The sequence below is a fragment of the Aptenodytes forsteri genome, unplaced genomic scaffold (assembly GCF_000699145.1).
Source record: "Aptenodytes forsteri isolate BGI_AS27 unplaced genomic scaffold, ASM69914v1 Scaffold3, whole genome shotgun sequence".
NCBI classification, from domain to species: domain Eukaryota; kingdom Metazoa; phylum Chordata; class Aves; order Sphenisciformes; family Spheniscidae; genus Aptenodytes; species Aptenodytes forsteri.
This window is the reverse complement of record NW_008795283.1, coordinates 2,428,479-2,452,186: the sequence shown is the minus strand read 5'-3', so window position 1 is coordinate 2,452,186 and position 23,708 is coordinate 2,428,479. Positions and strand designations below refer to the sequence as shown.

The 23,708-nt window shown below is 39.5% G+C and overlaps 1 protein-coding gene across 1 annotated transcript in view; it reads right to left on the bottom strand.

The window, feature by feature from the left end:
* DCAF5 (DDB1 and CUL4 associated factor 5) overlaps positions 1 to 23,708 on the bottom strand; it is a 73,706-nt gene that overhangs the window by 28,458 nt on the left and 21,540 nt on the right. The window contains exon 6 of the mRNA XM_009279288.1: positions 6,790 to 7,003. Within this exon, the coding sequence (XP_009277563.1) occupies positions 6,790 to 7,003 (214 nt within the window). The remainder of the gene's footprint in view (positions 1 to 6,789; positions 7,004 to 23,708) is intronic.

Genomic DNA, 23,708 nt, shown 5'->3' with positions numbered 1-23,708 from the left:
GGTGGTGTTGGGTTGACGGTTGGACTCGATGATCTTAGAGGTCCTTTCCAACCTCAATGATTCTATGATTCTATGATTCTATGATTCTATTAACCTCTTGCTGCTGTCTCTCAATGACAAAACCTAAAGTAAGAAGAGATGTAACTGGGAAAGGTATTTCTGAAATGTGTTTTGGAAAACTTGCAGTTGAGAAAATAATTTACCTACAAGAAAGTATACCTATACATTCTTTTATCTTCTGCTTTGTAATAAATTCTAGGGTGCAAATCATATCTTTTTGCAATACTTAACAAACTTAAAGAGTAATCTACAACTAAGGCTCACAGCATTGTGGTAGTAGGAAACACGTTTGCTTTGAAAACAGCCAACTTTTTTCATACTAGCCAGGACAGCAGCTTGCAACCTGTACTGTTTGAGACTGTTTTTCAGGAAGGTTGAACCTGGCACAAAAAAGAGCTTAAAAGTTTTCCATCTTGGCCTGAGAATCAAGCAGGTACGTCCAAAGGCTTTTTACAACAGAAACTTTGTTCCTCAGTAAGAAGCATGCCTATCTCATGAACTGGAAAAAGAAAAGCTGTGACACAGCAGACTGGAGAAACGCAAATTGCTTCTAGTACATAAAATTCAAAGCCAAACATTTGTATTCCCACTCCCTAAATCCCTAATCTTATAAACAGCCAACTCTGTGTGGGGCAGTTTTAAACGCTTACAGAAGCATCATCAGGAACAATCCATCAACATTTTTACAGCTGCCTTTTTGCCATGCAGAAAGGCCGTAACAGTAATTTTATTCATGAACAAAAGCAACTTACAAACCCTCACTGTGGATTTCTATGGCAGGGAAAATATTCCTATTACGTTCCAAAGAAAGCAACAACAAGTTTATCTGAGCATATGAAGGGGACTCTTCTGTACATGGCTGAAACTGCATATACCCCAATTGCTCTCTTTTGTCTTTTTCAGCCATCTGTTACTTCACTTTTTCAAATACACATTAAATCAAATATTCTATTAGTCAAAATCCTCCAGAATTCATAGTTGCTTTTTCAGTATCTAGACAAGGCCTAGTTTTAACAGCTCAACAAGAAACACTGTCAGTGCAGCACCCATTGTGTGTCATTTTTAGCAGTGCACTCCTGCTCACTCTCCCTTCCCTTCCCTCTCTCCAGTCGTGCAAGGGATGCTACTAAACTGCGGATCTCTTGTGATGCACTATGAGGAACACGAAGCCTGCAAACCTCAAAATCTCCTGAGTCAGGGTTCTACTCCACCAGAATTTAGCTTCAGTATGGGTCCCTTTGGGCTAATGCATTACTGTCCAGAGGTCTAAAAACCTCCCCCAAGGGCTTACAGGAATGCAGAAGAGAAGGGAGACAGGAAATGAGCCTGGTAGGATGCCTCAGGGAATGCGGGAAGAGGTGATCAGAATAGGAAGAGTTAAAGAAAACTCCCAGACCCTTCTGTCAAGACCCTGACTCTGAAGAGACATTTTCAGTATGACCCTCCCATGTCAATTACCAAAAGGGATGGGGAAGAAATAAGTAAGTAATTTCACAGCCAGATAAATTACCCATGTATGTATTTTATATGTACGTAATGTTATGCATATAGCTGGGATTTAAACTGCCATTTAGATAAAGTAAGAAACAAAATACAACCTCATCAGTAATTCTTGGAAGAAGCCAGAGTAAGACATTGATTTTCTTTTTATCCAAGCACAGCAACATATTTGTACACTGAGTGCTTTTCATACATTAAGAAATGCTGACTGCAATAAGCTACTATTAATTAAGAATTCTTCTGTGCACAGGAAACTCACAATATATTCTTTAGAAGAATAATTCCCTTTCTTCTTTTTAGTTTTTAAAGCTAGACATTGATAAGTACTACTTCCTGAGATAAATGGCCTTTAAGTTAGATGACAGAAAGAACACAGAAAAAAAAGTTCTATTTCTTTACAAAGGCAGTGCACAACCATGTAAGACCCCTGGCACCTATACAGCTAATCCTGTTATTGGAAGGGTTACATTCATGTAATAATTCTGTCCTGCTAAAAACTGGGTTGTCCCTAACCAGGGCTATTTAGCACACAGACTTCAACATAACGAAGGCTGTAACTTTATAGGGAGTTGGAGCAGTCTGCAGTACCGAGTGGTGCATTCCTGAAACTCTCCTATACCAGTGTAATGTCAACAGAAAAGGCTGAGTGGTGATGTAATGTCTGAGGGCATGCCAGAGTCAAGACACTTTTTGTTTGATTCACAGGGTACAAGTTATTTCTCCCCACCCCCGCCTTTTTTTAAGCAGGCAGCAGGCAGTTGATTTTACAACTAGAAGCATTAGAGCCTCACATTATCTGCACAGTGAAAAAAAGGAATGAGCTGATAGCATTCATCATTGTGACAGAGGCAACAATTCTTGAGCAAGAAAAGCTTTTGGTCTATTCTAGTTTGGAGGGGGGTTTGTGTTTTGTGGGTTTTTTTGTGGGTCTTATTTTGCTGCTGCCCATCACCATGGCCTCTGAGGCTCCTACACTTAAAAATGCATTTGGGTACCCAAAGCCCTTCAATACTTCCTGTATCCTTAGATCCAAGAAGGTACTTTCCATACCAGTCTAGCAACTAAAAATCCTTAGTATTTCCCAAATTCTAATGCTGACAAGAAGAATGGAAACTCCCCCAGCACCCTGACACAACTTGAGATTCTCACACATTTTATGATTTGTATGTAAACAAACACTTGCGCACACTAGGGTAAAGTCAGTGGGAGTCAGGTGCATTAACAAACTGCCTTTAAAATTCTGGGCCTGGATGCCTGTACCAGAAGGATGGGTAAATTATGCTCTCACATAAATCTCTATAGCCAACAGAGGGAGTGGGCAGCTGAGAGTCATGCTTGATCTATCTAGCCTATCTTATCCTTCCTGCCTTCCACAGCTGTATGACTCAAGTGAGCTCCCGGATAACGCAAGTGGCATACGATTTTGAACATGTTTATCTACCAACATCAGAGCTCTCCTACAAAGAAATGAAAAAATTAGTGTCATGTGAATGAGGTCATTACACACATGACATGGACAAAAGACAGAGTTCTGAGAGGAGCAAATGAAGGCAATTATAATGCTAATTGGCTAAACATTGCCTCTCAAGTTTTGGTAGTTGTAAGAAATAAGAAAAGTCTGACTGTGGCATTTCTAGGAAAAATGCCTGCATATACTGTTCACTGATTTTCAAATCAGGTTCACAAGGACTAGGGCAATAATGCTTTTGGAGGAAAACCAACAGTTTGCAAGGACACAAAAAGAAGCAAAGCTGTTCATCCTCCAAGATCCCTGTCACTTAGCCTGTGCTACAACCCACACACCCAAAATACCTGCAACAACTCAAAACCAGCTAAGCACTTCAGAATGTGTTCTTTTAAACTTTAAAAAAAATCATTGGGGTTAACAGGTGAATCTTTCTGAGTTTTGTTCCTTAAAGCATTAATGGTATTTCATTCTTTGTTAAGAGGTTTCAATCTACTTGCATCACAGATGCTCCAATAAAACAAGCTGGTATGGAGACCACTGCACACCTGCTGGTAGCAGGCTCCCCTCTAGAGTGACAAATCAGGAGTTCTGGATCCAAGTCCTGTTGAGTACCTGTCTTTTTAGCGCCCACAGATTGTGACAATACTGAGAAAAGATTAGTATACAGAGCCTAACTGCCATCAACAGACAAACCAATCAAACTGTTCCCCAACTAGTAGTCTGTGTTTTATTTGTGCAAAGAAATTTTATTAGTTTAACACACGTACCTTGTCAAAGTAAGAATAACACATCTGATCATTATGGGAACTTCAGTATTTAATTTCTTAAAATATAAGGGTGATCTCTAAGAGAACTCCTACGTTGTGTGCTTGCAGCTCAGAATCTGTTCATTTTTGCCATACTGGAATCCAACAGCTCCATATGGAACATGGTGCTATTTACCTTCTCTGTAGATTTTCACCACTGTGTTACAGCAAACTTCCAAAGGCAAGTACTAAGATACTAACAGTTGTGGGTTTTTAAACCCTGATGGTCATGATTTACAGGAAAACTTCTTGTGAGTAAACCATTTTCCGTGTACAAACTTCATAGAAAGATTAGCAAAGGCTGTAGTTCTGTGAAGAGCCGAGTCTCACAGCACTGAAAGGCCATCTCTCCACCTCTCACCCACCTTCTGATCCCTTCCTTATATTGCATTCAAACACTTGCCAGAGCCCTCTGAGTGTCAATATAAGTCATTGACCCAGAAAAAGAAGTAAATGCTTCTACCAGGTTAGGAAGTTGAATCACTGAAAGGTCTTGCATCACCTCTGCTGGATAAGAAAGGCCTCCCCCTTTCAGCAGTTTACTTTTTTCCCCAATGGAACTGCATTCTAAGCACTGATGAGTTAAGGATATCCCTTTCTTGTTAGGGTTAAAATATAGAATCAAAATGCAACTTTATCAGATGAACTAACTGTGTAGACAACACATAATAGTTTTTGAACACAGGAGAGTCCCATTTTTAAATTACTAGGCTCTGTATGAAGTATTAAAACCTAACTATTTAAGACAGCTTAGAAGAGAAAAAAAAGATCGAGTCATCAGATTAATAAAGATGAAAAGAAAAATCGAAGACAGAGAAAATCAGAGGTACAATGAGAGAAAATTTCTGAAGAAGCCTTCCTACCACAAGTGCCACTCATAATTTGAACACAACTTTCTTATCCTTAGATCCCCACAAATGAGCCTTAGCCCACTCAAAGTTTTGATCCTACAAGGAAATACAAGCAAGGAATTCTATGAAGCTCACTTTGCATGGATCTCGAATGAAAGACATTCTTTATTAAGGCACAGGACAGCAATATTAAATGGGAGAGGGGGCTGGAACCAGATTAAATTGGAAACAGATTTATTTCTTTTTTTTGATGAATTCTGATTCGTGGGGAGCTAAATTGGAAACAGATTTATTTCTTTTTTTTGATGAATTCTGATTTGCGTGGGGAGCTTTGTATACATTATTTCATACTCACAAAACTCACCAAAAAGCAAAAGCATACTATTTATATAGAAGGGTGAAACTAAAAAAACATTGTAAATTTTTTTTATTCATCTTGTGTATCTCACAGTAGGTTCCAACTCTAACCTTCTTTTCTAGATACACCTGGAATTGGAATTGGGTTCTCAGTAAAAGGCAGTCCCTAAGGACTATCCATAGTGTTGACAATCTTAGTCAGCTGAATTTGAGCATTACTGGACAGTTTCAGACATATACAGTTGGACCACACGTTGGCATTTTCTGCGACTTCATTATCTTTTTTCCGTCCAATTAGAGGATGGGTACAAGCAGGTATCTAAATGTCAAATTCCACATCTCTCTAATATTCCATATTAAACTTCATATTCCCTATTAGCTTCTTACAGCATTTATAAGGGAATATAAATGTCTTTTGCTCTGATTTCCAACTGTTTAGTAGCATTATGTGCTGCTACTTATCTGAACAGAAAGTCTGTCAAGCCAAAAGAATATCAAGTTTTTAAAAAATGCAGGCCTCTGAAGTATCACATCAACCTGATACAGAACAGCCGTATTCTTCCCATTAAAATAACACCACACCCATAAGAAAATGGCTTAGAAAGCACAACAACAGACACTAAGGCTTTTATCTAGATCTTCAGTAACAGATAAGAAGCTAAACTATGTGTCAGAGTGTACACAGGTCTACTCTGACTTCCGCAGGAGAAAAGAGTGTCATCTTTAGGCTGACTAAACAACGGACCACAAATCATCAGTTTTCTTCTTAAACAATACATGTGTTTGCCCATTCTTTACAGTAAACCACTCTATTTTTTAAGATGGTTTCATTATTGCATTTTCACACTCCTTCTACAAAAAACTATGTAAAACTCGGAAACACTGCTCAAGTTCAGTGATGTAAATGTATTTCATACTTGCAATCTGAAAGAAGCTCAACTCTGCCTCCTGCAGCAGCAGCAATAGAATTAATGACCAAATTCTGACTGCAGGAATTTTACTGATGACAGCAAAGAAAGTTTCAGCTCTTAGTTCTATACTATCATAGCTTGAAAATACATTTTTTTTCCTTAAACAGTGTTAGTGGTTATTAAATACAGCTGTCCAAAGACAATATCCAGCTCTAGAATCACACAAACTGCTGTTAGTCACTTTATGTGCGACCTATTTCTTTGTGATTAGTAGTAGGGACAGAGTCCTGCCTCAGTGAAGTAACAAACTATTCCTTCCTAACCACCCGCCATCACCACTTACAGAACACTGAACTATAAAGACCTATAATCTGATCCAGTAGTACAGTATTAAAGGAGAAACATTATAATTTGAAGAAGCAATAACTCTATAAATCCACAATATTTATGTTTTGTGGGATTGCCTCTACTGCACTCAGTAGCAATACTGAAACAAAAGGAAGATGCTTCCTTATCATATGCAGATAATATTGTCTACTCATGGTTCTAAAATCATATTAATTGGACCTAAAAAGCCTCTGCAAATATTTTTCTTGTGAATATCACCTTCCAAGTAAGTATTAGATCACATCAAACAAGAAGTAAAATTTATCATGTGCTTTGGTATATGTTTTTCTTCTTTCAGAGCCTACGCTGCAAAACAGTTCTGAGGTAAGCCTACACATGTTTTGCCTCCTGTTTTATCTCCTGAATCAGGAAAAAAAAAACCTTACAGAGGTGTTTTCAAACACTCATGGAAACTCTGGAGACTCAGGACAGCATTGCTTGCTTATTACCTGATCACGATCACCTGCAAAACAGCAGCTCTTCATAGTACATGAGTTGAAGTACCCTTGGTTGTCAAACTGGAAGACAGGTAGCCGGCAGTGGATGTCATAGAGGACCGGGGGAAGGCGCCGACGCAGTGCCAACAGCTGGGTTCCATTGCTGTTGAACCGAACACTCATGGCACTTTGAAGGGAGAGGTTTCCACCATAGCGGAGCAGCGAACTGAGAAAAGACAGACGAAACAAGTGAGATGGGCTGCCACTTGAACTGAACTACTTAAAGACAGAACTCTCTCTTTAACCTTACTGAGTCATTTCAAACAAATAAGCCCAGTGAACTATAATCTTATATTTAGTTTCTGCTTCAAAGCATCAATTCCTGAACAAACTTGATTCAAAACCTGAATGACAAACTATCAAAATGCTAAGACTATGAAGTCTTCAGAAGAGAAAAGTTAAAGACTGAGAGTAGTTTTGTTAATAACAAATACATTTGCTACACAGGAGCAAAGTCTCAGAGTAGCCTTGGCCTTAAAAAGGCTGTTCTTGTACCTCTGGGATGTCTGCATTTGAGACTGACCCTACCAGCACTCAGCTCTTTTTGTTCAGCTGGTGCCTGAATCCAGCCAGCCCAAACTTTTTTTTTTCCCCCCTCTGCTCTGGCACCAGATGGCATTTTCTCCGATTGTAGATACTCTGACCATTATCGCACTTCTGCTTCTGCTTACATTTCTACAGCACATCAGAGGATGTTTGAACTCTACAATCAGTTCCAGCTGTCTTAAATAAAAGGCCATCTTACCAACAACTTATTGCAAGAAATGCTAAAATAAGTCACTTAGCTAGTCTCAAACTTGCTTCATCTAAAAATATTGCCAAGGAGGCAAGACAATTATGCTACTACATGACACTATTACCTAAAACTCTCACATGGTTGAATTAGCTAGTTTCCTTGTCCCATATAAGGCTGTATGATCAGAGCTGGAGTATTTGTATCAGTTCTTATTGACATATACAAGACAAAAACAAAGGGTCACAAGTTTCCAGGCTCTCTCTTTAAAACAGTAACAGAATATGGAATTTGTTCCATCCAGGAACCTAAAGATAATCAAAGCATACCTGAAATTCAATTTGCATTGTACAGGCTTTCTGTTTTTTTTCAAAGATTTAATTCAATCCCTGTACTTGAAGTGATTGTGTGTACGGAAAGGGGGACAAAGAAGGAAGACATTTTATCCCTTTTTTTGTTCAGTGATCACCGAAACCTCCTTAAGCAGTACCAGAGCTCGACCTTTTGTTAACAGGTTTTGAGCAATCCCCATCAAATCTTGTTAAGAGCTGTGACTTTTATGCACCTTCTGGACCAGACAAGGCATACCAACACAGAACTTGCAGATTCTAGAAGGAAGTTTATTCATAGATTTTAATGCATTATACTTTCTGATGTAGCCCTATGCCCCAACATTTGTGAAAAATGAGTCACTCCACATGGATGGGAAGCCACATTCCATGCAGGTTGAAGCACGCATCATTACATGAGATACTGTGAAGTTAAAAAACTATTGTTCCTAAGCTAGAGTTCAACAAAGCCAAAAACAAAATAGAAGACTCCACACAATGAATGCACTAGAAATACACTGCTCTCGCACACATGCACTTTGTGAACTGAACAGTCAAAGCCAGGGTGCCACAAAGGAACCAGAAGTCACATTTTCAAAGCCAACTAGTAAGAGCTTCAAGCTGGGCACCAAAACTTCTGAATGCCTGTACCAGCATGAAGAGTCCTGCTCTCTCACATATGTGTGCGTTCTCCTCCTAGGCAAAGCCGCTGAGCTTCTCTTAATAGTGTTTATGGTTTTTAATAAAAACCATGAGAAAATTTAATACTAGAAATTGTAACCTTAGAGACAAGGATTTAGGATCCCCCTCATCAGCCCTAGTTTCTGTTCATCAAGATCACTAAAGTACTCAGCCATCTCAAAATACTCAGCCAGGCACTAAAAAAAACAAAAAAACAACCCAAAACAAAAAAAAACCCAAAACACACATGACTTCTCCCCCCCCCGGATAGGTTTGTGTAAGCCAAAAATTTTTTCTATGGAAGTTTCCACTTCCTTAAAAAACAAAACAAAACAAAACAAAAAAACCCAACAACACACAAAAATTAAACAAAAAACCCCCAAATCCAAAAACCAACCAAAGCCTCAACCCAAAAAACATGCAGAAGAAATAAACCCAGATTTTTTTGGTGAAGAAAGGTCAATTTTTCTATAAAAATACACGAGTTCTCCACCATGGATAAGAACACCATAACATATATGCACCAACAAGACTTAAGGTGCAGCCACTACTGCACCAGGACTAAATCCCTCTCCTCATCACCAGTTCTCCTCCTCAATCTAAACTGCCACCTGGAATTCTCTCCTGCCTACAAGTCAGCAAGCCTACCAGATGCCCCATCCTTTCAAATCTTCAAGCAAAGTCTCCATGGTTACTATTATTATGCCCTGCCTGAAATATTTTGAGATTATATTTTATAGTAATAGTAGTGTAATAATAAACTAGCTTCCATTCTGCTTACAGATGTTTTCATAAAGCTCCTATAGCAGTCAAAGCTATCAAAGAAAACACCTCTTGGAGTTGAATTCTGTATTGTGTTTCAGCAACTTCAATGTAACAAAGCTCTAAAAGAATATTTTACTTCAGAAATTAAATGAAGTAAGAAAGGCTAGAACTTCAGAAATTATGATCATATACACATAAGAAGTCTAGAGTTAAGGAGCTGCATAGTTAAGACCCCTCAAAAGATCCACAGCTTTGCCTACCTCATACCCTCACTCCACACAATTCAGCCACACGTGTAATGGAAATACAGTTTATGCTGCAGTTCCTTGAACATTTGGCTCAAAGGAAAAAGAAAAAACAAAACAAAACCCCCCCAAAACCCAAACCCCACACTAATAAAAAAGGCAGTGGTCTAAGTTCGGCTGATAAAGAAATGCTAAAATAACCATATGCCATTCATATATGAGTAACACGCCGATGACTTTCCCCACTTGCCTCAATTCTGTCCCCAAAAATCAGACTCTATAGCTCCATGTGCAGCATTTTGCTGCACTAATCACAAGACAGTGGTTTTCTGTTTTGCCCACCCTGCTGTGTCCTGCTTGCTTTCCCTCTGTCTCTTTGAAAGGGTTTGTTAAATTAACTGCAGTGTTTTCCTTTAACAAGCTATGAAAAGAGGCAGCAGGTAGTTAGGTGGGGATGAAGAGAGACAAACTGACACCAAAACCCCCCAAACATCCATTTCCTGACCCAAACAGAGAAAAAATATTTGCTCTCTCTCTCCTCCTATGAGAGAACGTCTGAGAGAGATGGTCAGAAATATGATGGGGGGGTATGGAGTGAGTGCAGCTCATGGCTCCATCTTGGTGGAAAAGCTAGGAACCTAGCTCACTAACAGAAGACATAAAGGATTTGAGAAATCTCTCTTCCTCTGCCTCCTACTGCAGGCAGTGCACACGGTAGCAGTATTTAGAACTGAGGAACCCCAAGACTTCAGTATCTTCCATTATAAAATTTAGTTGATTATAGAATAACCATGCTGTCTTTAGGGAAGAAAAAAAAAAAATTGCCCAAGATGTCTTCTAGAGTATTCCATCTCCATCAAAATTGCAGGAAAAAAGCAGTCAGCCATCTCCAAGAAAGAAGCTGGGGGAAGTTACGTTATTTTTTACAGTATTAAACCAGTACTAATATTCATTAGTACTAAAGAGGATGTCTGAATCAAGAAGCTCTAAAGATCTTCAAACTAATCAGAACCAGAGCTTTTGCTCTTCTTCTTTTTTTGGGATGGGAAGGGAAGAGGAAGGGGAGAGCTGTGTTTAAGCATGTTCAGTGTTCAAATGACTATCTCCACTTTCCCGGTTGCATCATGGTGCTGCTCTGTACCTTTAGTCAGTGCTACTTTGGGATTTTTTCCATGCAGGATTACGTGGGGCTGTGTAAACATGCTTGGATATGTTGCTCATGTTAGAACTGCCACTTCTGCCTGCTCCTTATTGCATGCTCCAGCAAAGGAATTTCAGAGGCAACACCTTCTTGCAGTTACTAAAAAGTTTACTGATGCATCAGACTAAAAGCAATACTCTCCTCTCGAAGACACAGACCGTGGCAGCTAGTGAGAAATCTGAAGACAACCCTAAAAGGGCACCTCTGAACAAGATGGGTGCCCTTTCTGCTAGAGGCATTATCTTTATGAATGCAGACCCAGGCTACTCTGGGATTTAGTCTGCTTCCAAATTTGGCTCACGCAGCCAGCCATGGAATGCTGATGTTGTCTATGAGCTCTGGAAGCAATACAGAGACACACACATGCACTTCTGAGTTTTTAAAATAGTCATCTCGTATGATTAAGAGAAATATTTAGTCCACAGATGGAACATTACAATCCAAACACACATGCTGGAGCTGGAGGGAGGCTGAGGAGGGAGAGAATGGACAGCTATGTGCAATATGGTCATTTCCGTAGTTGGATATGCTGCACACAGGCAGCACTCAAACGTTAACTAAATACCAGCTCAGCCAAACAATGGAAAGCTTTCAATCCAAGAGTAGCACCACTAATGTAAATAAATCCGTTTCTACTGGCAGCTAGTGGGGTGAGGGAAGAAGTAGTCTCACTGCACTCAGAATTTGCAGGAAAAGTCTATACCTGAAACAGGCGTTTCCTCCTCCTCCTCCTCCTCTCTCCCCTTTTCTAAACAAAGAAGTTGTTTCATCCTTTTTTGAAAAGTCGACTGCCTGAGTGGTAACATAAGATTAACCCAGGCTATTCAAAAGTTAGCTTGGCAACAGACAGTGGCCATTAAAACTGAGAGAAGATCAGTGTCTTGGTAGAAATAAAATAAAAGCAGCATGCATGACAGCATTAAATAGAACCATTAAATAAAACCATTGAATAGCTTCTCTTTATAAGCTACAAATCTGACAATGAACTGCAGTACAGACACTGTCCTTGGGAAATGAGTGTCATTTAGGAGGGAGAAGGAAGGAAGGGAGAAAGTGTTGATGTCATAAACAGCAGTGTGTGAAACTAACTTAATGACAGAATGACCTTAAAAGGAAAAAATGAATTGAATGCTCGTAACTAATACACACCATTGCATACAACTGTGTTTGTCAGCATTTCTGTAACCACAAAATTGAGGAACTTCTAACTGTGCAGAAAGAACTGGAATGAAGCTTGGCAAACAGAATCTTGGCCTGGAAAACTGCAGAAGGGTTTGGGTTTTTATTTGGAAGAAAGTTATTCTGTGTGTGTAAAAACACATACAATTCTTCTTTAGTCTGGAGCAAACACTTAGAAAGAGCCAAATTAACCAATAATAGAAAAGCAAGCACAAGATCAATTAACATGCATACATTTTTTTTTTAAAGTAGATTACAGGTCTCTCAGAAGTCTCAAGATAGTTTCTTTGAAAAGCAAGTAAGTCATGTCAAAGAGTGTGAGGTTCTCTATGTATATTCAGAATTGTTAACAAATGTGAATGAAGTCCATCAGTGTCTTAAGATTAAAAAGGTACACAAGCCATATTCAGGATTTTATTATTTCTCAGTAACATGCTCATTTTTCCAAATTCTGTCATCACTATTTCTGATTATCTCACTACCTTTACAAGAACTCTCTTCAAGAACTACATCCCCCAGAATCCTTAACAGGAAGTAAGGGGTATTTGCTTGACTTTAAAGAATAACCAAATAAAATAAAGGCTGTGTATTGTTAGCAAAACTAAACACATTTGCTTTCCTTCAAAAAGAACATACAAGTAAAACCAACTGCATCCACCGAGACTGGAAAAGTAGGGAATTTAGGGTGAAGATTCTGCATGTTCAAAAACATGTCATTCTTTCTGCTCTTTACTGTTAGGGTCAGGAACATGTAAATTAGTATAAAAAGGAATCCCCCATCATTAATAAACTTTCATGTGTGGCAAGCTCTAAGGTGAACAGAAGCTTCACCTTTCCCTCCAAACCAAGAGGGAAATAATTTATTAATTTTTTTAATAAGAGAGATTCTTATCTGATAACTGACTTCAGAATCTGGAGCCTTAAGAACGTCAAACATCACCAGATTTACGTACCCAGAGCAGCCAGACCTTGTAACAGCAAAGACTTGTGTGGTTTGGCCCTTATGATCTAATTGAATCACTGAATGCTAATGTTGCTTTACCAGTGATCTCAGGCAGTTCTCCAGAAAGCATTACATTTTCGTTTATTCTGCCTTCATTCATAGGAAAAAACCTACAGAATCTCAGTATTTTGAGGAAGATGACAAGAACAAAGGCATAAAGTATACTAAACTCTCCCCCTCATCTGTATTACTTCTATCCTTTTAGGACTTAAGGCTTACCTCTGCCATTACAGCAATTAAACAGTAGCAAATGACAACAACAAACAAAAAACCCCGTTTGTTTGTATGTTTCACATCCTCCTCCAGCTCCATCCAAGGTTTGTTTTGGTCTTTACAGACCTGTTCCCAAACATTCTCACTGTCCCAGGCTTGCCCTCACTACAGATCTGAGAGTCAGCAGGCACAAGAGCATCCTGTTCTCACTCTCTGCTTGAAACATCTAGGTGTTACTGTAACGTAAGTAATAAATGAGATCTAGTAGACAGTAAAATAGTTTTGCAGGAAAAGAAAAAAAAACATTTAGCCAGATTAAGAAAAGAAAAGAAAGTAGAGAATGCAGAGTAAAGAACAACTGTCCAACAACCACAAGCAAGCTAGCTAAATCACCTGATCATTTTCCTCCTTTTCTGATTGTGCTGGTTCTGACTGGGGTAGAGTTAATTTTCTTCACAGTAGCTAGTATGGGGCGATGTTTTGGATTTGTGCTGGACAATGTTGATAACACAGGGATGTTTTCGTTACTGCTGAGCAGTGCTTACACAGAGTCAAGGCCTCTTCTGCCTCTCACACCACCCCACCAGCGAGAGCAGGCTGGGGGTGCACAAGAAGTTGGGAGGGGACACAGCTGGGACAGCTGACCCCAACTGACCAAAGGGACATTCCACACCATATGACGTCATGCGCAGCATATAAAGCTGGGGGAAGAAGAAGGAAGGGGGGACATTTGGAGTGATGGCGTTTGTCTTCCTAAGTAACTGTTACGCGTGATGGAGCCCTGCTTTCCTGGGGATGGCTGAACACCTGCCTGCCCATGGGAAGGAGTGAATGAATTCCTTGTTTTGCTTTGCTGGCGTGCGCAGCTTTTGCTTTGCCTGTTAAACTGTCTTTATCTCAACCCATGAGTTTTCTCACTTTTACTCTTCTGATTCTCTCCCCCATCCCACTGGGGGGAAGTGAGCGAGCAGCTGTGTGGTGCTTAGTAGCCAGCTGGGGTTAAACCACGACACTAATCCCTAAATTCTACAGTTGGAGTCCATTTTTCAGCCTGTTCAGAAATAGTACCTTGTAGGATGGAATACAGACTGTGAGAGAGAACACTGTTCAGCTAAATCCAGCAACATACAAAGGAGTAGGTTCCATCAGATAACCAGACAGAGAAGATGCAAATACAACCAGACATGGCATGTGAAGATGACCTTTAGGCCAAATGAAGGAACACAAGCGGTTTCCAAAACAAAGCACACACCGAAGTCAGTATAACACAAAGAACAGATACCGGAGAATGTTACCTCAGAAAAATGTCAAAGTTGGTAACTCCTCCTGAAGAGTAAATCCATTTTCACACCTTAGTGTCTATGCAGAAGCAGTCACATATCAATACTGCAGTCCTATGAAGCATTTTTTCCTACACACGTTTCTGTGTGGCGATTCTTGTATTGCATTAGGAAAGCTGAGCAACATCAGCCACAGATTTGTTCTCTCATCCAGTAATACATATACACTCACCCCCCTTCTTTTCTCTAGCAAAGCTGCATGAATTTTTAATTTACCAAAGCTACAAAAGCTGAAATTAAAGAAAAGAGCAGCAACAAGAAAGTAGGCCTTTCTTTTGACAGGAAAAGTGGCAAGATCCAAGATGCTCCTGCAGAAGCACAGTCCAGTCTCGAATCAGTAAAGCTTTTGCCTCTGATAAGTAAGGTACAAGATGAATAGAAATTATCATGTAAAGGTAACTGAATGCAACTGCACACACAACTTTGGTCTCATCAAGTTGGTTCCATCACAGTTTCCCATGGACCGATGTTTCAAAGACTAATTCCCTTGTCTTACAATAGGGTTGAACTAACATTTCAGATGTTCTCCCAGTAAATGCACTAAGAGGATCTCTCCCTCGTATTCAGTCACCAATATTTATTTTTTTTTCAAATTTTATTTTCTTTTTTTAAGTAAAAAATGGTATCTCTTAATTCCTTTCCTCATTTTAATTCCCTCCTCATTTAAATGAGGCATAAAGGTGATTAGGGCAAGGCTTTTATGATCACAGACCTATTTCCTTAAGAAAGCAGGCTACAAAAACCCATTAAATCAGAACTTCTTTTGAACAACAGATTACTATTTTATACTTTTTAAATTTGCATTGCACGGACAATACTTTGCACTTTAAATTCTTGCTTTAGAAAGACCTGTGTGCTAGAGAATTTCAAAGCTAACAAAAAGATTAAGCATCATGAGGCTTTTGAAGTAGGCAGTATTCCCATTCCCTGATACAGGAAAAACTGAGGGCAAGAGAGGTCAATCAACAGACCTACCCAACACTGTGAAACAAAACCAGGTTTCCTGACTTCTTGTTTACTGCATGAAGCTACTTATATTCTTGAAAATTATAAACCTGAATACCACTGCTGCTTCTGGGAGCAAGCTGGATCCCACAGAGCAAAGGGACAGCACCTAGCTTAAAGTGCCTGGCCAGAACCAAACCAGGGCTAGTGTGGGGATGCTGGTAGGTGTGAAAATGCTTAATCTTCAGATCAGAAGATCCCCATGCATATGATGGAGGGCTAACTATCTGCAATGGATAATGTGATTTCAACTAATGAAGGTTTGAGAAAACTACTAAATCAAGACAGGAAAAGCTGAACAGAAGAAGAGTCACCGTAGCCCTATCTGAGAACAACAAAGAATTAAAAGCTGAACTACTAACAATACACATTTTTATTATACAATTTGAACTGCAATACTCAAAAACTCAGTTGTGTGTCTGATCAACAAATCTGGGGATGCTAGACGAAAGTCAAAAATCTTTCATTCTGTCATTGAAAAAAAACTTCAAAGATCTTCAGTTTGCACATCAGTGGACTAACCTGAATACACTCCACTTCAGGAAGGATACCAGCCTAAACATAGAAAAAGCTAAGCTAAACCCTCTATCCCAAAAGGGGCTGACAAGGTCAGGCATAAAGCAGGACTGCGAATGAGAGAAGGAAAGTGTACATCCAAAACAGAAGCTAAGTGAGAGGGCCCTTCCTACGGTACTGTCCTAGTTAATTCCGCAATAAGGACAAGACATAAAGGTGGGAAAAATACTACAGCACCTGCTTCACACACTTGAATACCAGGCAGTATTCGGCAGACTTACATACTTACTTAAATATTTCTAGACTACCTAGCAACAGAAAAGATCACTTGCTTCAGAGTAGAAAATATCTAGCAATAAATTTGCTGATTTACATCTTTTGCAACTTCAGCACAGCACTTCTGTCTTTAAAACAGAAAAAGAAGAGAAAGAAAAAAAGCATCAACTGGCCAAAAGTGGCAACCACAACAAAGGATTCCATATGCAGAAAAGTGCTCTTCCCAGCAGAAATACCACTTAAGCCGTCAGCATGACTAAAGCCTTAATGATTGTCACCATCCCTCTTTGCCCAAAGTCAAAAAGGCTTATTTGCAAGTACTCCCTTTTTTCTTCAGTGGCCCCCTACTAGAAAGGCAGAGGAGACTACCTCAGATGTTTCTAACACTGAAGAAGTAATTTTGGCTAAACCTGTGGCAAACAGTTTGGAGATTTATTTGTGGTTACAATGAGGAAAACAAAGCCAAAAAGTATCCCAAAAATACCACTCCCACAGATGCCATTACCATTCAAAAGTTACTTCAACACATCCCAAAGATTTCCAGAAAAGAATAATTCAATCCCCATGAACTTAAGAAACATTCAGCTCACTTTCTATGACATTAAAAGGAACTTTTAAGAAATAATGGAAAACAAATGGGGGGGGGGGGGGGCAGGAATCTAAGTTTAGGTTCTGTGTTATTTGGGGCAAATATGCCAAGTTGGACCTGGTCAGGAGAGCTTCAAATTCTAGGTTGAGACACAGATCAGTTGAACTGCCTCAGTAGCACAGAAGCAAAACAGATGAGGATGGTACATGTGCGGGATGAGTTGTATTTCCCGAACTGCGAGAGAAGACAAATAGTTATTTGAACTATTTGAGGTGGTGTGGTTGACCCATACTGGTGAGTGCCTAAATAGCACTTAAAATTTGTTATACTGTAACCTAGCTAAATGAATTACTTTAAGCAGCATGAAGTTAGTCAAAATTCACAATAAATGGTTCAACCGGGAAGGGAAAGAACTGAACTGATAAGCTTGACAATGAAAAAGCGGTTGCCAAGATACACACATTTTTCCTGCACTCATTAATACAGTGCTCTGCTCAGAGCAGAGCTGACAAAGGTCTCCAAACAGAAACATGCAGCACACTTCTATTGCACTGAAATAACTTAAACAGGTAGCTGCTGATTCAATGATGTAGAGGACTCCTCCATCTGCAGGGCCTTGGGCAATCCCAAAGCACACGCATTAGAAGTGATTAGAATCACAAGCTTCTTTCCTTTACATGCAGGGTCAAAATGCAAAACAGTCGAAGAAAAACCTTAAATCTCCACATACTATTCCTGCCATCCCACTCCTGTAGTCATCATGTTACATCTTATTAAAAACCTGTAAGGAAAAAACAATTACAACCAAAGATGCTACTTTGAGAAAATTCCCAATCCACCAGTTCTAGCCTCTAAAGAGCCCTGAACCTCACTAAACTCATTGTCAGAAGCAAATCCTGTGGTTACCCCCCAGATTAATATCCCCTGCAACTCAATCATCAACAATACTGGATCCCACACTTGCACTTCCAGCAGCTCAGTATTTCAGCCAACATACCAGACATCTTGGTAACACACAGATAAAACTATGCAACAGCTACTTTTTAGAGTGAGCTCAGGAAGATAAGCTCGAAAGGATAAAACTCAGCATGTGCATGAGCATTTCTCAGAAAATAACTGCTGTCTCCATTCTGGTATGATCTTTAAGGATCAAATACCTGGAAGGTACAAGCCTGGAAACTAAAATTGGCAACCACTGGAGACCTAAATCTGTGGACTTGAACTCAGTTATGATGCTGGTTTTATGACCTTAGAATACCTTCTGCATCACCACAAAGGTTTCTAAAGTCCTCTCTATGCAACAGGCTATAAACATCACCTGTGGTACAGACAGAGCTGCAAAAACTCATCATCTCCCTTTCCCTTGCGCTCCCATCCATCAACAAAAAAAAACCCAAAAAAGTAAACCATGCCTCTATTCAGAGGTAATACTTAGCCCTCTCTTGCAAAGATGGTCTATTTGACATGCATCTAACTAAACTCCGAAGAACTATTCTCAAATTGCCTGTAGTTCTGGCAGCTACCACTTCTATTTCAAAACCGACAAAGGACTTGTGAACCTGAAACCTAACTTTTCCAACTACATGTCAGCATGTCATTGTAATATAAACCACTTGCAAGACTTCTACGTCCTTAGATTATCATGAGTACAGATATTCCATACCCCTACACAGAAAGAAGTCATGTAGTACATACAGTACTGTACTACAGTACAGTACAGTTCCTCTTGCCATCAGAGACCATTCCACTGATCCAGAAACAAGAAGGTAATACTCATCAGGTCTTTAAAAGGCTGTGAACTAAATGCAACAAGTGAAACTATAAGGCAAAGCAATCAGGAGCCAAGAACTGGATTTTCAGAAGTACTGAGCACCTGTGATTTCCAGTAGATTTGGACCAGAAGTTATGTATTCAGTACATTGTTTTAAGAGTTGGATTGTGTTTTCTTGCAGCACAACGACTAAGCTGAACACCTAGTAATTAGCACTTGGCAGAAAAAGCTCTGTTCAAGACAAAGACTTTAGAGAACACACTGTCAGTTGGAGACCAGCAGCACAGTACAGCCACAACCTTCAAAGTCCTCCACACATTGGCAAGATCAACATACCCCGACATTCATAAACATGATAAGAAGAGTCCTCCCCCTCAAGATCCCCCTGAATCTAATTAGTCTATTACAGGGAAGAAATTTCCATCTCTGTATTTTCCTTACTATTTAATGACCTAATCACTAGGTGATTCACTGATACCTAACAACGGGTATTCCTCATCCACGGCTTGGGAGTTTGCTTCTTCTGAATTCTCAGTGCAGGAGGCAAATTTGACATTAGTTTGAAGTCCATTAAGAGAGCCTTCTTGATTGGTGTTTTTTGAGACACAAATATTTATTTAATGTGAGCTCAAAAAAGTTTGCTTAAAAAGGCTCTAAACTGCAGTTACTTCTCAGCCAAGACAAAGAAAGAAATTGAAGTTGAACTAATGTTCCTATTTGGCTTTGTCTGTAAAGCATTGATGGAAAACACTGAAATTGACACTCCTTTAACTTGGGCTTATTATGACTTGTATGATCAAGTTAGCTTTTAAAATATGCCATAAGGTTTACAGTCACCAAGGGATACCAGGTTTGCCCTGGTGGTCAAGGATTTTTTTTAACTAATCATTGCGCTTTTTGAGTACATTGACTCGTAACTACACAGGCAGCACAGGCCTCCTGAATTTTCAGAAGAATCTTAAAAAGGTCTATTGCATGTAAGCGTTTCTACCTCACTCAGAGCTTGAATCCAGTACTTGAGTTCTGGGGACAAAAGCATTCCCAGAACTCAACACTCAAGACCAGTGCCCTGGATCACTATGTTGTACTGCAGGAACATAAAAAGTCAAGTGTCAAGCAGAAACACTCTCTGCTTGTAGTTTATTCTCATGAAACAGGCAGCCTTGGAAGGTAAATCACCCCCAACTTTGGTTATGTTTCACCTCTTCTACTTTCTAAAAAGCCACCAGGAATGCTTGTAAAGAACATGCTGATGAGACAAAAAAGGGAAAGGTTAGTGTAGCAAAAGAAACTGAAGCAAGTAAAACAGTAACACCACAAACAGCTGAACATACCTAATAGTTCACTGCTCCTCAAACGAGGAAGGTCTTGCTTCCTTTTTATTCTCCTGTTCTCAGCCTTACAGGCCTCCCTCTCTCTTCTCCATCATCTATACTATTCACTAGGCCCTCCCTGAACCTAGTTCAACTTGCTAGGCCATAAGAAAGCTACAAAGCTTTTCCAGGTTAGTTTTCTGACTTCTGAGCCTGATGAGTTGGCTCAAAAAAACCAGGTCAACCACAGAATTAGTGCAATGGACGTAGCAGGAATGAGAGCCTGGGAGCTTTTAATAAGCCCTCCCAGGCTCACAAAAATGCCCTGAGATACATATTTCTGATACTTAGCATTTTAACCCTTGAACTGGACACACAAATGGATCCCACTGTGTAAAAAGCACAGGCTCAACAGTCCCATCACAAGCAGAAAACAGCCTGTGAACAGCCTTTTTGTAGTATGAAAACCAGTTTAAAAGTATGTGATGGTCATTAATAGGACAGGCCAATAATAATTTGATCTCAAAAACTTCCAGATTAGTCAATATAAGTGTACGTGTGAGGGAACATAGGAAAAGAGAGAATTAAGGGGATAATTACCATATTTTCTTAGGGAAAAAAGCAGCCTTTTGATTCCAGTAAAAAGAAGGAGATGGGCATGGGGCTGCATGGAAAAGGGCAAGAAGGGAAAACATGAGTACATAAAAATAGCTGGAGTTACACAGTCACTGCTTGAAATATATATGTAAACTGTCTTGCTGAGTTGCCCCCAGCAATTCTGTAACAATACATATTTGCAATACATATTTTATTGTAAACAGTTTAAGATGCACAGACTTGCCTTTTTTGATTTTCTTAAAAAAGGCACAGCTTCCAGACCCCATCTACTGGTGTGAGTGCCTTACAACAGCCTCATTAATGAAGACCACATTTAAGCTTTTCAATGCACTGTTTTTAAAAAAGAAACAATACAGTTGGTTTCAGTTTAACATCCACCTGAAAGAACGGCAATACTCACACATTCTAAAAATAGAAAAATAAGATTTCCAGAATCACTAATCAACTTGTAATCATGCTGGACTTATTTCTATTTTAACAGCGCTTCATATGCTATTTTTGAGGGGCCAGCCCACCACATTCAGATCTTATTAGTATACTGGGGGAGAAGGGGGGGGATCTCAATTGCTGCACTAAATCTGAGACAGAAGAGATATCAAGCTGTGAATGAACTTTGGGAAAAAGCAAAATGAATCCGCCTTTGTATCCTGACTCAGTCAGCAAGACTAATCAAATTATGACTATATGAAGTGAGCTAAACTTTTCACCATTCAGAGCTGTGCCACTGTCTCTAAATTTCCCCATGCATGCCAAGAAATGCTGGCTTTTCAATTACCTTCTTCACTGTACTAGCCAAGCATAAAGCACTCCCAGCTTCCCATCAGAAAGTTAACCAATTTCACAGTGTATGAATAAAACCTACTCATAATCATGACTTTTTTTCTAACCCTAAAAATATTTTTTTTTTAATTTGTAGAGGTGTTTGGTGTTGCCTGACTAAAGAAGCAGATAAAACCAACTCTCCTGGGTGGAGGCATGTAACAGCAAGCTAGAAGACAAATTCTCCTATAACCCAGTTGGAGAAGAGCAGTGCATTTTGGAGAAAAATGCTCTGGTGTAAAAATCCTCAGATTTTCCAGATAAATAAGTAGATGCAGCTCATTTGTTTCTGACAAGCAGTGGAATCTATATCTGAATTCTCTAACCTACTAGGCTATCACTACTCCATTTAAGATTTGAAAATTTAGAGCTATTAGTTTAAAACTGCACAATTAGCCATATTCCGCTGACTGCTATACAAGTTTAGAAGTTAACAGCAAATCACTCCTCTTCTGACAGTGCATCATCAAGCTGAACAAAGTTAAAGAAAAACTACCTCACCTGAGGAGCCTCTGCTGATTAAAACCAGAAATTCAGCATTAAGCCTAACCCCCTTCAAATGAGTGAAGGCCAGCTGAATTCTGTGGGCTTATCAAACCTCACTTATATCTGTAAAGAGTATTATCACACCCGTGCTGATGGCCGTAATACATATTATGTGAGGGTATTGCTAGCTACAGTACTGCTATTGGCCACAAACGGCTAGTCTTCAGAATTCCAGGCTTTTCATTTGCTTTCTGGATTTTTCGGGGGAGCAGCAGCAGGATTCCCTTGCTCCAGTTACGAAGCAAACCAAGTAGTGGCTGCATCAGTTTAACTCTGCTGCCATCTGAGAACTGACAGAGAATAGGACAGTATAGTTGGGGTAAATGAGTTTTACATGAAGGGCTATACTAGCAGCAAATTATTAACTACATATAAACATTTCACCTTTCCTGTACTGGAGGAGTGCTGCAGCCCTGCTTAACCCACTGGAAGTTACTGTTTTGGCAATCCACAGCAAACATCTAAAAGTATCTACACTTCTTCCCCTTCTTTCTACCCATTCAACCCCTAATCAAAACCCTACTACCACACATCGTGACAAAACAGCTAAAGTTTACCTGATCTAGTAATTTCTGCTAGCACCACAGGTGGAACAATAGGACTGAAAGACTCCCACAATGGCTACAGTATTATGAAGGATTACATCAATACTGAAGGAAAGGAGGAATTTCCCTTGACAGCTTATGGCATAAAATAAAGTCCCTCACAAGTGAACTTCACGTGCAGCAATGGAAATAAAAAGGTAGGCTAGGGAAGGAACAGACAGAGCGAGCAATTTTATGCTATAGTTATATATTGTGCTATTCATCAGTCCCAGCAAGTTAATACTTCCACATCGTGTCCCCCAAAAGCTTCTATTCCCTCATCTTTCCTACACCTCAGGCAGTATTACATTTTCTTGGATACTGATGACAGTATAAAAGAGAGCTACATACTTGTAGAGAAGCAAGGATTTCCACCATTAACAGACTTTTTTGACAATGAGAAGAGCAGCTGATACAGTAGCCCTTCTTTCTCTGCTAGTGTTCTGGCATGCAAGTTACACAGGCAGCTTCCTGTTTATCCCTAGATTATGGAGAACTTCAGGGCTCTTTAACCCATTCTGCCTGTAAAATTCATCAGCCAAAATGCTTTTGGCACACATCTTATCTGAAACTACACTTTGTGTCCTTTATTATCAATAAGAATACGAAAAATATACACAAACTCCCTCACATACCAACTTCAGTTCTATGTAAAGTCTACCACAAGTACTTACAGCATTATGTGGATTACTTCATCCTTAACACTTTTTTTTTTTGCTGATAATTAAGTTCACAGTGTATTTTCCCCGAAAGAGACTGTAACAAACTAAAAGCCACAGATGAAAATCTAAATTCTGCCTTCCACCTCTTCACTGGAGTGAGGATTATATCTTAACTGATCTACAAATTAATAAAATTGTTTCCTCATAAAACAAAGTGAATTGGCCCCAAATACGTTAAAAACCAAGTTCCATATTTCTAGATCAGCAAACTAGATCTGCAGAGACCAGTGGGAGTTTTGGCAAATGCTCTGTTACTTTAATAAAGACTAGAAATCCAGTCTAATTTATTTAAATATGAGGGACTCTGGCTTTGGCAGCCCACTAGCAGGACACAGCTCACTCTAAAGAGTCCTCTTCCCTGAGAATTTCCTGGGAACAAACTGCAGTGGCAGCAGAGTGCTTTAGGCCATTTTCTTTCCCTCA